The sequence below is a fragment of the Callithrix jacchus genome, chromosome 8 (assembly GCF_049354715.1).
Source record: "Callithrix jacchus isolate 240 chromosome 8, calJac240_pri, whole genome shotgun sequence".
Taxonomy (NCBI): Eukaryota; Metazoa; Chordata; class Mammalia; order Primates; family Cebidae; genus Callithrix; species Callithrix jacchus.
The window spans coordinates 84,772,236-84,786,512 of NC_133509.1; the positions used below are offsets into that span (position 1 = coordinate 84,772,236).

At 39.7% G+C, this 14,277-nt stretch overlaps 1 protein-coding gene and 1 pseudogene across 3 annotated transcripts in view; both read right to left on the reverse strand.

Moving 5' to 3' along the window:
* Nucleotides 1–240: 240 nt before the first annotated feature.
* Nucleotides 241–14,277, reverse strand: part of L2HGDH (L-2-hydroxyglutarate dehydrogenase) — a 70,156-nt gene continuing 56,119 nt past the window's right edge. For 2 of the 3 annotated variants that reach the window (XM_054239920.2, XM_002753880.6), the window contains one exon: nt 241–3,540. In XM_054239920.2, the coding sequence (XP_054095895.1) occupies nt 3,345–3,540 (196 nt within the window). In that variant the 3' untranslated portion in view covers nt 241–3,344. The remainder of the gene's footprint in view (nt 3,541–14,277) is intronic. The other variant, XM_054239918.2, reaches the window with a different exon arrangement.
* LOC118144938 (large ribosomal subunit protein uL6 pseudogene) lies at nt 4,195–4,950 on the reverse strand (annotated as a pseudogene).

Here is a 14,277-nt window from a genome sequence, read left to right on the forward strand (position 1 = left end):
ACAGGATCAAGGGAAGGACTTTGATATACATATTTATGTATGGACATAAGAGTCAACCTACTTAACACGAAACACCAAAAATATACCTGCTGGTACATCAAGAGTTCCTCATGAACACTCTGAAGTTAAAACCTAAAATGTAAACTACCCAAAATGTAAACTACTCAACATCATTTTGCATTATCTACTAACCCAGAAATGAGTTTTTTAAAAAGGTTGGCTGCTATATAAAGTAAACAGTTTATGTTTTACATATAAAAAATTTATTTGCATGAAGTTTTTATGGAACTACAAAATATGTTCTCTACAACACCAAGGTTCATTAAATTATTTTAAATGTTTATATACATTTATTCTGTTAGAAATACAGAAATATTTAAATATTATATCAGCATTAAACAACAAAACCCTATTGACATACATATGAAATGCTTTATAAACAGAATAACCTACATATTAAAAACACTTTCAACAAATTTTTCACGTTTCTTTTTCAGGATATTGTATAGACTCAAATGGATTGAGGACTGCTTCACTTAGGACAATCATTTTTTGTAATTCCAGTATTTACAAGTGTGTATGCAATTGTACTATTGATGAAATAGAGAATAATATTTTCCACCTCTTAGTAATCTTGTAATAGAACAGAAAAATATCCTGTGTTTGCATTTCTTGCAGGAATCAGCTGTTACAAAGACACATTAGGGCTTGGTTCTTCTGTCAATGATATCTAAATGCTTTAGATGCTCAACCCAAGTGTTGAATAATAGCCTACTCTGTTTACCTGGGATATGCTACTTCTTGAACAGGAGCTGATGAGCCTTTCAAGTTAATGGATGAGGTAACTCAATCATTGTAATCACCAATGCTTGAAGTGAAGGGGAAAGGAAGAAAACAGAAACATTTTTCCTATCAACCAAAATGCACATCCTTCTCACCCATCCATCATATAGCTTTGGAGAGCTAAGAGTAAAGAAGACAGAGTAGAAGATGAATCCTGAGAGCGCAAATGAGACAGAATGGATGAAAATGCCTCACCTAAAAGTGGTTCAGTACTCACAGTTCTGCAGTCAGGTCGCCACATTTTCATTTATGTTTCTATTTCCCAACTTTCTAAATTCTAAGAATCATTTCAACAGATACCACACAATACATATATACAGGATATAGTACAGCAGTGGGAATCAACTTGAAATGCTCATGAGGTAAACATGAATGTAAGGCACTTTCGCGGTTTACAAAAGTGAATGCCTCAAAGTTAAATATTTATCAAAAATGGAAAAATATCCTTATACAAGTTTATAGGAGCCCTGAAAAACCAAGTAGGTATGAATCATTAGCAATCTTGGCCAATATTTTGAGAGCCTTACTGTGACTAAAGATCAGAAATATAATAGATAAATATCTTTTTAAAATGACAGAGTTCTACACATCAGTGTCAGGATTCTAAACTGCTCTCATGAAAACCTATCTCTTCTAAGTTATTTCATTTTTCAGCCACAGAGACTGAAGAACAGGATAACCACTCAGTGTACTGCTGTTTAGATGTAATGATGATACTATACCACATCAGTTACAAAGAGCTGGAAATAAAAAAGGTTTTGAGTTTGTTTTGTTATTTCCTATGAATATTATAACTAAGAATCTTATTCAAACTACTCAAAAATGTAGATTTTGTGTATTGTCTTGAAATCATGAATTTTTAATTTCCAAATACAAATATTGTTGCTCTAAATAATGTGAGTTTTATGACTCTTCAAAATTAAAAGAAAGTTTGCAACCTACAATATATTTTCTTGCCTAGGAGAGACCAAATGAACTTAGATAGTATAACGCTGAAAAAATGATTTAAGAAAATAACCCATTTTTATGCCATCTTTCTGTAAATTTTTCTTTTGAGACAGAGTCTCGCTCTGTTGCCCAGGCTGAAGTGCAGTGGCACAATCTCAGCTCACTGCAACCTCTACCTCCCAGGTTCAAGCAATTCTCCTGCCTCAGCTTCCTGAGTAGCTGGGCTTACAGGTGTGTGCCACCATGCCCAGCTAATTTTTGTATTTTTTTTTAGTAGAGATAGGGTTTCACCATCTTCGCCAGGCTGGTCTTGAACTCCTGACCTTATGATCCACCTGCCTCAGCCTCCCAAAGTGCTGGGATTACAGGCATGAGCCACCGTGCCTGGCCCTCCAAAATTCTTAAAAAGCCAAATCTTCTCTAGGTCATGGTTGGAAAGGACAGGTCATTAACACAGTCAGAGATTTAGGGTTGGTGAGGTGGCTCACACCTGTAATCCCAGCATTTTGGGAGGCCGAGGCAGGTGGATCACTTGCCATCAGGAGTTCGAGACAATCCTGGCCAACAAGGTGTAACTCCATCTCTACTAAAAATACAAAAAATTAGCCAGGCATCATGGTGGGTGCCTGTAATTATAGCTACTTGGGAGGCCGAGGCAGGAGAATCACTTGAACCCAGGAGGCAGAGGTTGCAGTGAGCCGAGATCACACCATGGCATGGAATTTATGCTATTTTTATTTTTTGAGACATGGACTCACTTTTTTGCCCAGACTGGGTATAGTGGCACAAACATGGCACACTGTAGCCTTGACCTCCCAGGCTCAAGCAATTCTCCTGTCTCAGTCCCCAAGTAGCTGGGACTACAGGCACACACCAATCATGCCCAGCTAATTGTTTTATTTTTTGTAGAGATAGGGTTTCATTCAGCATGTTGCCCAGGCTGGAATTTTTTTTTGGACAAGGTATTGCTCATTCATCCAGCCTAGAAGGCAGTGGCATGACCATAGCTCACTGCAGCCGGGATCTCCTGGGCTCAAGTGATCCTCTCACCTCAGCCTACTGAGTGTCTGGAACTACAGGCACTACACCCAGCTAATTTTTTGTAGAGACAAGGTTTCACCATGTTGCCCAAGCTGGTCTCAAACTCCTGGACTACAATCTGCCTGCCTTGGCCTCCCAAAGTGCTGGCAATTGAAGGCGTGAGCCCCAGCCCCCAGCCTAACATTTAAAAAATTATTATTATTATTTTCTTGCTCTGTCACCCAGGCTGTAATGCAGTGGCTGAATCTCAGCTCACTGCAACCTCCACCTTCTTGGTTCAAGTGATTTTCCTGCCTCAGCCTCCATAGTTGGGATTATAGGCATGTACCGCTATGCCTGGCTAATTTTTGTAGAAAATTATTATTTCTATGTTACATCATTTTAACAATTCAGTGGTTATCTTTCACATAAAAATGAAATTTTAAAAAACATATTTGATATTAAAGAATGAAATTAGTACATTCTTGTTGCTGACATGGAGATTTTAGTGCATACCTAGCTCCTTTCATTATTCACAATTCAAATCTTTGTTGCACTTCATCTGCAATCATTCCAGAAATTGCGATGGAAGAAGTAGCAGCAGGGGAAGGTGCATTTCTCACGTGAAGAATGCGATTTCCAATATCCCCAACTCCTCCATCAAATACAAAATCTTCTACCAGATTTCCATCTCTATCCAGGGCTTGAGCTCTTACTCCAGCTGGACCCCTGAAAAAGCAAAAGATGGGAGTTAGCTGACTCAGAGACATAGGATACTTTACAAGTCAGTGTTTCCAAAGATTGTTAAAGCAATAAAGTATTCTTCTAAATGCACAATTCTGTGGAAACATAATGAGTTTGTGTTTAACCAAAGGCTGCCAGTTGTAGCCTGTCAAACCTATATTGTTAGCTTAGAGCCTTATACCTATTACATAACAACAGTATAATAAATGCTTAGCAAAGAAATACATAAAAACAAGCAAGTTACTAATCAGTGTCTCCTCTTTCCAAAGGTAAGTCAACATTTAATTAGAACAGGTATATTTTTATTTAAATTTGTAGAATGAATTTATTATAAAAATCAATGAACAGCAACAATAAGCCTCATCTGAGTAATACAAATCAATGAAAGCAGAGGTTATGTGTCAATTGCATTCCTGTATCCTATTTTATTTATTTTTGTATTTTTAAAATTCACACAATTAAAATTTATGGAGAGAAATATTTGCAAATGTCAACAAGTTTGTTTTGCAGTTTGTTTTTAACAGTTTACCCATTAACGTCAGGATCGTCTTGTTTACAAAGATGATAGGAAAAGCATAAAAATGAATCAATTTAGCAGATGTTAATACAATGAGTCTTTTTTTTTTTAATTGAGGAGTCTTTTTTTTTTCCCCCCAAACTAATAGGTCTTTTATTGCATCATTTAAATATCACAAGTAGGTCTTAGCTATGATAGGCATCTTGTTTCTGTAGCTGGACAACTCTAAGGTCCTACTCATCAGCCTGCTGAACAGTTCCTTTTTCAGAGACATAGATACCATCCAAAAATTTCCGGATATCCTTGTTTTTAACTGTTGTAGCTTGCTGAATCAAAACCACTGAATTTGAAACAAGCTCAATGTCATTTCCTTCAAGGATTAATTCATCTTTCTGGGCTTGAGATACTGAACAAGCAAACCTGGTCTCATTGAACCCTGCAGATGTATTTTTCACCCAAGAAATTTCAGATTTCAACAAGAGACCCATTCTCCTGGATAATGACGTTGATGGGGAAGTGAGCATACACAGACCTCATCTTGTAACAGAAGCCCAGCGTAACACCCTTGATCATGTTCTGTACATGACTACAAATAGTCTGAACAGTAGCCAGTTCCTTTCTGTTACCCCACCATTTGTCAACCTGAAGCCTCTTTTTTTCTTTCCAAGAAGACTGAGTTCTACATTGATGTAATTGAAGTCCCTCCGCAGGGTTCCTCTGGGGCCCTTCACGATAACTGTGAGTCTCTTCAGAGTAACATCAACATTTTTTGGAATGTCGACAGTCTGATTGCTTGGAATGGTCTTCATTCTTGCAGTAAACATGGCAAAGAAGGAACGTCTTTCCTCATCACGTACTTGTATCCCGTAAGGGGAGGGGAGATAAGAGTCTTGAACTGTTCCTCCGGTTGTGTACACAACCACACCTGGCTAATTAAAAAAAATTCTTTTTGTAGAGATGAAGTCTCACTATGTTGCCCAGGCTGGTCTCAAACTCCTGGCCTCAAGTGATCCTCCCACCTTAGCCTCCCAAAATGCTGGGATTACAGGCATGAACAACTATAAGGACTGATAATCTTTATCATTTAAAATCCTATTTTATAACATTTGAGTTCACAGATTATTGCTGTTTTTCTAAAATAGTTAAAACTTACAAATGGAGGCCGGGCACGGTGGCTCACGCCTGTAATCCCAGCACTTTGGGAAGCTGAGGTGGGTGGATCATGAGGTCAAGAGATCGAGACCATCCTGGTCAACATGGTGAAACCCCATCTCTACTAAAAAAAAAATACAAAAAATTAGCTGGGCGTGGTGGCGCACACCTGTAGTCCCAGCTACTCAGGAGGCTGAGGCAGGAGAATTGCCTGAACCCAGGAGGCGGAGGTTGCGGTGAGCCAAGATCGCGCCATTGCACTCCAGCCTGGGTAACAAGAGCGAAAACTCCATCTCAAAAACAACAAAAAAAATACTTACAAACGGAATTTGAATCCAATGTTTCGGAACTACAAACAAGCACCTCTTAGGAAACTTGTCCAAAGAAACCCAGTGTAAAAAATTCTTATACATACCAGCAAGACTCAAGAAATCAGGAAACAATATTAAACATTTTTTACTATTTCTGGGACATCTCAGGTAAGTACTTGCAGAAGATACAAAGAACACTATGAGAGCACTGCCCTCTAAGACCTCAGCCTGGCTGAAGAGAGATAATAGTAACAGCTATTATTTACTAAGTGCTTACTCTGTGCTAGAAATTACCTCATTTAATCCTCAAAACAACTCAGTTTATATTTAACACCAAAGAAACATAGAGAGATTAAATAACTTGCCTGAAGTCATCCCACAGCTATATAATATTCATTCGTAGATAGGTAAATAAGAATTACAACATTAAGAGTGAAAGTTTGTATGATAAAGATAAGTGATCTTCCCTATAGAACCCTGCAAGGAATCTGGACAGGAGATATTTAGCTGTAAGAATTTCCAAGTAAGAATCAGATTATGGAGGCAGGTAGATGGTGAAACAGAAGCCTATATCATTGGTTCCCCCACTAGAACACTGAATTTTAACTACCATCACACAGAAAAGCACTGTCATGAGAACCAAAAATCAGGTGAGCAATCACAGTACCTAGTTTTGACTTCATATCATTAAAAGAGGCATCGAGGAAGGCAGAAAAGATGGTCTTGCATTGCCAATGCCACCCCTCCCTCAACCCCCTGCAGCAACCATGTGGTGTGGAGAGAGTACCTATGCACTTGAGAAAGGAAGGGCACAGTGACTGAGGGCCTTTACATTGAACTCAGTGCTACCCTGTCACAGTGGAGACTAAAGCCATGGTGGGCTCAGCCACTGCCAGCACATGGAGGGAGCATTCGGACGAGCCCTAGCTAGACAGGAAGCATCTATCCCAGCAGTCAGAACCTGAGTTTCCCTGCAAGCCTCATCACCGTGAGCTGAAGCACTCTGGGGTCCCAGATGAACTTAAAAGACAATCTAGGGCACAAGGACTGCAATTCCTAGGCTACTAGCACTAGGCTGGGTTTACAGTAAGTGGACTAGGGTGGCATATGATTTAGGAAGACACCAGCTGCCATAGCTAAGGGAGTGCTTGCGTCATCAATCCCCCAAACCAAGGCAGCTGCAATAGAAGTGACTCCTTTCTTCTGCTGAAGGAGCAAACAAAGAGTAAAGAGGACTGTCTTACATCTTGGATTCCAGCTCAGCCACAGTAGGATATGGCACTGGGCAGAGTTGTGAGGCCCACATTACAGGCCCGAGGTCCTGAACATTTCTAAACCCACTCTAGGCCAAAAGGGAACCTGTTGCCTTGAAGGGAAAAAACCCAGTCCTGGCAGGATACATCACCTGCTGACTAAAGAACCCTTGGGCCCTGAATAACCAGCAGCAATACCCAAGGAGTGAATCATGAGCATTGGATGAGACTCTGAGATGTGCTGGCTTCAGGTGTGACCCAGCACATTCCCAGTTGTGGTGGCTACAGTGAAAGACTCCTTTTGTTTGAGAAAAGCAGAGAGAAAAGTAAAGGGGACTTTGTCTTACACCTTAGGTACCAGCTCAGCCACAGTAAGTAAGGTAGAGCAACAAGCAAGTTCTTGGGGTCCCCAAGTCAGGCCTACACATTTTTTTTTTTTTTGAGACGGAGTCTCTATCTGTTGCCAAGGCTGGAGTGCAGTGGTGTGATCTCAGCTCACGGCAACCTCCAGCTCCCAGGTTCCAGCAATTCTCCTGCCTCAGCCTCCCAAGTAGCTGGAATTACAGGTGCACACCACCACACCCAGCTAATTTTTGCATTTTTAGTAGAGACAGGGTTTCACCATGTTGGCCAGGCTGGTCTCAAACTCCTAACCTCAGATAATCCACCTGTCTCGGCCTTCCAAAGTGCTGGGATTACAGGTGGCAGCCACTGCGTCCTGCCCAGGCCTACACTTTTGAACAGCATTTCTGTAACTGCCCTGGGCCAAAGGGGAACCCACTGCCCGGAAGGGTAAGTCCCAGGCCAGGCAGGATTCACCACAAGGTGATGGAAGAGCACTTCGGCTTTAAGTGAATATTGGTGGTGGCCTGGCAGAATCCCTCTAAACCAATGGTGGTGGTGGCCACAGGGAGAGGGCCCTCTACCTGTGGAAAGGAAAGAGAAGAGGGGGAAGGACTCTGTATTATGGTGTGAGTTCTAGCTTATCTGCAGTACAATAGAACATCAGGTAAACTATTAAGGTATTTAACTCCAATCTCTGGCTTACAAACTGTCTCTGGACATGCCAGGGGCCTGAAGGAAATTACTCCCCTGAAGGGAAGGGCTCTGGGCAAGACCCAGTGCTGGGCTGGCTTCAGGTCTGACCCAGTGCAGTCAGAGTGGTGGTGGCCAGAGTGCTTGCATCACCACACGCCCAGTTCCAGGGGCTTTAGCACAGAGAAAGAGACTCCATTTATTTGGGAGGAAGTAAGGGAAAAGAACAAGAGTCTCTGCCTGGTGATCCGGGTAATTCCTCTGCCTTATCCAAGATCACCAAGGTGGCACCTCTACGAGTCTGCAAAACACAGTGTTATTGGCCTTAGAATACCTGGAAACCCTTCCCAAAAAGGATAGGCACAGGCCGGGCATGGTGGCTCACGCCTATAATCCCAGCACTTTGGGAGGCCGAGGCGGGTGGATCATGAGGTCAAGAGATTGAGACCATCCTGGTCAACAAGGTGAAACCCCGTCTCTACTAAAAATACAAAAAAATTAGCTGGGCATGGTGGCGCGTGCCTGTAGTCCCAGCTACTCGGGAGGCTGAGGTAGGAGAATTGCTTGAACTCAGGAGGCGGAGGTTGTGGTGTGTCGAGATTGTGCCATTGCACTCCAGACTGGGTAACAACAGCAAAACTCCATCTTAAAAAAAAAGGATAGGCACAAACAAGTTCAGACTGTGAACACTACAGGAAGTACCCAACTCTTCAATGCCCAGACACCAAAGAACATCTACTACTATCAACACCATCCAGGAATACATAACCTCCTCAAACAACTAAGTAAGGCACTAGAGACCAATCCTGGAGAAAAAGAGATATATGATTTTTCTGACAGAAAATTCAAAATAGCTGTTCTGAAGAAACTCAAAGAACTTCAAGACAACACAGAAGGAATTCAGAATTCTTTCAGATAAATTTAAGAAAGGGATTGAAATAATTAAGAAGAATTAAGCAGAAATTCTATAGTTGAAAAATGCAACTGACATGCTAAAGAATGTATCAGTCTTGGCCGGGCGCAGTGGCTCACGCCTATAATTCCAGCACTTTGGGAGGCCAAGGCGGGTGGATCACAAGGTCAAGAGATCGAGACAATCCTGGTCAACATGGTGAAACCCCGTCTCTACTAAAAATACAAAAATTAGCTGGGCATGGTGGTACGCGCCTATAGTCCCAGCTACTCGGGAGGCTGAGGCAGGAGAATTGCTTGAACCCAGAAGGCGGAGGTTGTGGTGAGCCAAGATCGTGCCATTGCACTCCAGCCTGGGTAACAGCAGCGAAACTCTGTCTCAAAAAAAAAAAAAAGAATGTATCAGTCTCAATAGCAGAACTGATCAGGCAGAAGAATTTGTGAGCTTAAAGATGGGCTATTTGAAAATACATAGTCAGATGAGACAAAAGAAAAAACGCCTACAAGATTAATAAAACATTTTCAAAAAGGTAAATCTAAGAATTACTGACCTAAAAGAGGAGGTACAGAAACAGGGGTAAAGAGTTTATTCAAAGGGATTATAATAGAGAACTTCCCGAACCTAGAGAAAGATATCAACATTCAAGTACAAGAAGATTATAGATCCCCAAGTGCATTTAATCCAGAGAAGACAACCTCAAGCCATTTAACAATCAAACTCCCAAAGGTCAAGGATAAAGAAAGAATTCTAAAAGCAGCAAGAGAAAAGAAACAAATAATATACAATGGTGCTCCAATACATCTGGCAGCTGACTCTTCAGTGGAAACCTTACAGGCCAGGAGAGAGGGTCATGACATATTTATAGTGCTGAAGGAAAAATACCCTTTTACTCTAAAATAGTAAATCCAGTGAAAATATCCTTCAAGCATGAAGGAGAAATACTTTCCCAGACAAACAAAAGCTGAGGGATTTCATCAACACTAGACATGTCCTACAAGAAATACTAAAGGGAGCTCTTCAATATGAAAGAAAAGGATGTTAATGAGCAAGAATAAATCATATAAAGGCACAAAACTTCCTGCTAACAGCAAGCACACAAAAACACATAGAATAGTATAACACTGTAATTTGTGATATGTAAACTTCTCTTGTCTTACACGGAAAGACTAAATGAACCAATAAAAAATAACTACAACAACTTTTCAAGACATAGTACAAGACATAAAGAGAAACAACAAAAAATTTAAAAGCCAGGGAACAAAGTTAAAGTGTAGAGTTTCTGTTAGTTTTCTGTGTGTTTGTTTGTATATGCAATTAGTATTAAGTTGTCATCAGTTTAAAATAGTGGGTTATAAGATAGTATTTGCAAGCCTCATAGTAACCGCAAATAGAAAAACACACAATGGGTACCAAAAATTAAATAAATAAAAAGAAAGAAATTAAAGCATACCATCAGAAAAAATTCACCCTCATTAAAAGGAAGACTGCAAATCACCAAAAACAAGTAACAAAATGGCAGGAGTAAGTCCTTACATATCAATAACAACACTGAATGTAAATAGACTAAATCCTTCAGTCAAAAGACACAGAGTAGCTGAATGGATAAAAAAACAAGACCCAATAATCTGATGCCTAAAAGAAACACACTTCACCTGTAAAGACACACACAGACTAAAAATAAAGGCATGGAAGAAGACATTCCATCACAACGGAAATTAAAAAAGAGCAGGAATAGCTATACTGATATCAAACAAAATAGGTTGCAAGACAAAAACTGTAAGAAGAGACAAAGAAGATTATTATATAATGATAAAGGAATCAATTCATCAAGAGAACATAACCATTATAAATATATATGCAACCAACACTGGAGTATCCAGCTATATAAAGTAAATATTATTAGAGTTACAGAGAGAGACAGACCCTAATACAGTAATACTTGGAGAATTCAACATTCCACTTTCAGTATTGGACAGATCTCCCAGACAGAACCTCAACAAAGAAATATCTGCACTACAGAACAAAGAGACCTAATAGATATTTACAGAACATTTCATCCAACTGCTGCAGAATGCACATTTTTCTCCTCAGCACATGGATCATTCTCAGGGATAGACCATAGGTTAGGTCAGAAAACAAGTCTTAAAACATTCAAAAAATTTGAAATAATATCAAGCATCTTCCCTGACCACAATGGAATAAAACTACAAATCAATCATAATAGGAATTTTGGAAACTATATAAACAGAGAGAAATTAAACAATATGATCCTGAATAGGATCACATCAAGTTAAAAAGCTTTTGCCCGGCAAAGGAAACAATAAACAAAGTAAAGAGAAAACCCCAAAAACAGGAGAAAATATTTGCAAACGATTCCAAACTACTCATCTGACAAGGGATCAATAACTAGAATATATAAGAAGCTCAAACAACGCTATAGGAAAAAAATATAATAATTCAATTTAAATGTGGGCAAAATATCTGAATAGACATTTCTCAAAAGAAGACATACCAATGGCAAACAGGCATATGAAAAGGTGCTCAATATCAATGATCATCAGAGAAATGCAAATCAAAACTACAATAAGATATCATCTCACCTCAGTTAAAATGGCTTTTATTCAAAAGACAGGCAATAACTAATGGTGGCAAAGATGTGGAGAAAAGGGAACACTTATACACTGTTGATGGGAATATAAATTAGTACAACCACTATGGCGAATAGTTTGGAGGTTCCTCAAAAAGCTAAAAATAGAATTACCATATAATCCAGCAATCCCATTGCTGAATACATACGCAAAAGAAAGGAAATCAGTATATCAAAGAGATATCTGAATTTCCATGTTTATTGCAGCAGTATTCACAATAGCCAAGATTTGGAAGCAACCTAGGTGTCCATTGTCCATCAACAGATGAATGACAAAATGTGGTACCTATACACAATGGAGTACTATTCAGTCGTAAAAAAGAATGAGATCCTGTCATTTGCAACAACATAGAGGTCATTATGTTAAGTGAAAAATAAACCAGACACAGAAAGACAAATAATCATCTGCTTGTATTCATTTGTGGGATCTAAAAATGAAAAACTGAACTCATAGAGATAGAGAGCAGAAAGATTGTTACCAGAGGCTGGGAAGGGTGGTGTGGGGTAGGGGTTTATGGGGGAGGCGGGGATGGCTAATGGATACCTCCCCTCAAAAATAGAAAGAATGAAATGAATGAGAGCTAGTATTTGGTAGCACAACAGGGAGACTATAGTCAATAATTTAATTGTACATTTATAAATAACTAAAAGAGTATAACTGAATTGTTTTATATATAAGACAAAGAATAAACACTTGAGGGAATGAATAACCAATTCCCCATGATATGATCATTATGCATTACATGCCGGTATCAAAATATCTCATCTACCCCATAAATATATATACCTACTATGTACCCATAAAATTAAAAAAAAAAAAAAGAAGAATCAGATATACCACAAAGAACACAAAAAGAAGGCATGGGACTGAAAGCTGAAACTTCTTGGGGAAGAGACACATATCAGTTTATCAGCTGGTGTGTCTATTTTGTATACTATTTATAGTTTATCTGAACTCATTAAAGTAGCATTTCTCCCCTCCACATCAGGATGAGACACTGATGTTGAGTGTCCAATGTACAACTCTGCTGTTTAGAAATTTAGTCAGTACATTCCCTTTGCTCCTTCTAAGCACATAAAAGTTAAAATTGATTAACCACAGTTAAAAATGTCTACAATTATTTATTTTTCTTACAAACAAAAATTATGTTCTCAATGTCCCCTATACTCTTGAACACATATTCGAAACCCTACAATCCAAATTTTAAAATAATAATAATAATAATAATGTTTTTCTGGCCAGGCATGGTGGCTCACGCTTGTAATCCCAGAACTTTGGGAGGCCAAGGCAGGCAGATCACTTGAGCTCAAGAGTTTGAGGCCAGCCTGGGCAACATGGTGAAACCCCATCTCTACCAAAAAAAGAAAAAAAAAAAATTAGCCAGGAGTGGTGGGTGAGTGTCTGGGTGTCAGTAGTCCTAGCTACTTGGGAGGCTGAAGTGGGAGGATCCCTTGAGCTCAGGGAGGTAGAGGCTACAGTTGATCTGTGATCACACCACTGCACACTCCTCCAGCCTGGGTGACAGAATGAGACCCTGTCTTAAATAAATAAATACACACACACACAATGACATTTTTCTTAGGATCTCATTTTAGTTCAAACTAAAGTAGTTTTTAACAAAATGTTTAAACTACCAAATTTTCATGTTTCCTTTTCAGCACTTAAGGCAACTTCAGGGTTTTCTTTGTAGGATTACATATGCTTTCCCCTCAGAACACTTCAGACTGAAATAAGCATTATTATCTGAAATCTCAGTCAGGTGCAGTAGCTCATGCCTGTAATCCCAGAACAATGGGAAGCCAAGGAGGGTGGATCACCTGAAGTCAGGAGTTCAAGACCAGTCTGGCCAACATAACAAAACCCCATCTCTACTAAAAATACAAAAATTAGCTGGATGTGGCGGTGGGTGCCTGTACTTGGGAGGCTGAGGCAGGAAAATTGCTTGAACCCAGGAGGCAGAGGTTGCAGTGAGCCAAGATTGTGGCATTGCACTCCAGCCTGGGTGAAAAGAACAAAACTCCGTCTCAAGAAAAGAAAAGGAAAAAAAAAAAAAAAGCCACGCATGGTGGCTCATGCCTGTAATCCAAGCATTTTGGAGGCCAAGGCAGGCAGATCACCTGAGGTCGGGAGTTCAAGACCAGCCTGACCAACATGGTGAAACCCTGTCTTTAAAAAAAAATAAAAAGAAAAAAAAATCTCAGATAAGATAAATTGTAAATGTCTTGAGGACAAGGATGGTGTCAACACCCCTATATCACCCACATGTCTAGATTTCTGTCTTGCACACAGTAGGTATTCAATAAAGCTAGAAACTTTAAGCTTTACGTTAAAATTTAAAATTTTTATTTATTTACTTTTTTAAGAGATGGGGGTCTCACTGTCACCAACTGGAGTTCAGTGGCATGACCACAGCTCACTGCAGCCTTGAAACCCTGGGCTCCAGTGATCTTCCCACTTCAGGCTGCGTAGGAGCTGCGACTACAAGCACACATCGTGACAAGCTAACTTCTAATTACTTTAACTTCTAATTGTTTTAACAACTGAAAGAACAAATGACTCAATAAATCAATATTGGCAAATTCTTTTTCTAAAAGTTTGTATAAATTTAGGGGATCTAAGTGCTTTTTTTTTTTGAGATGGAATCTCACTCTGTCATCCAGGCTGGAGTACAGTACTGCCTTCAGGGTTCACGCGATTCTCCTGCCTCAGTCTCCCAAGTAGATGAGATTATAGGTGCGCGTTAGCACACCTGGCTACTTTTTGTATTTCTAGTAGAGATGTGATTTTGCCATGTTGGCCAGGCTGGTCTCAAACTCCTGACCTCAGGTAATCCACCCGCCTCAGCCTACCAAAATGCTGCGATTACGGGCATGAGCCACCTTGCCGGTTTGAG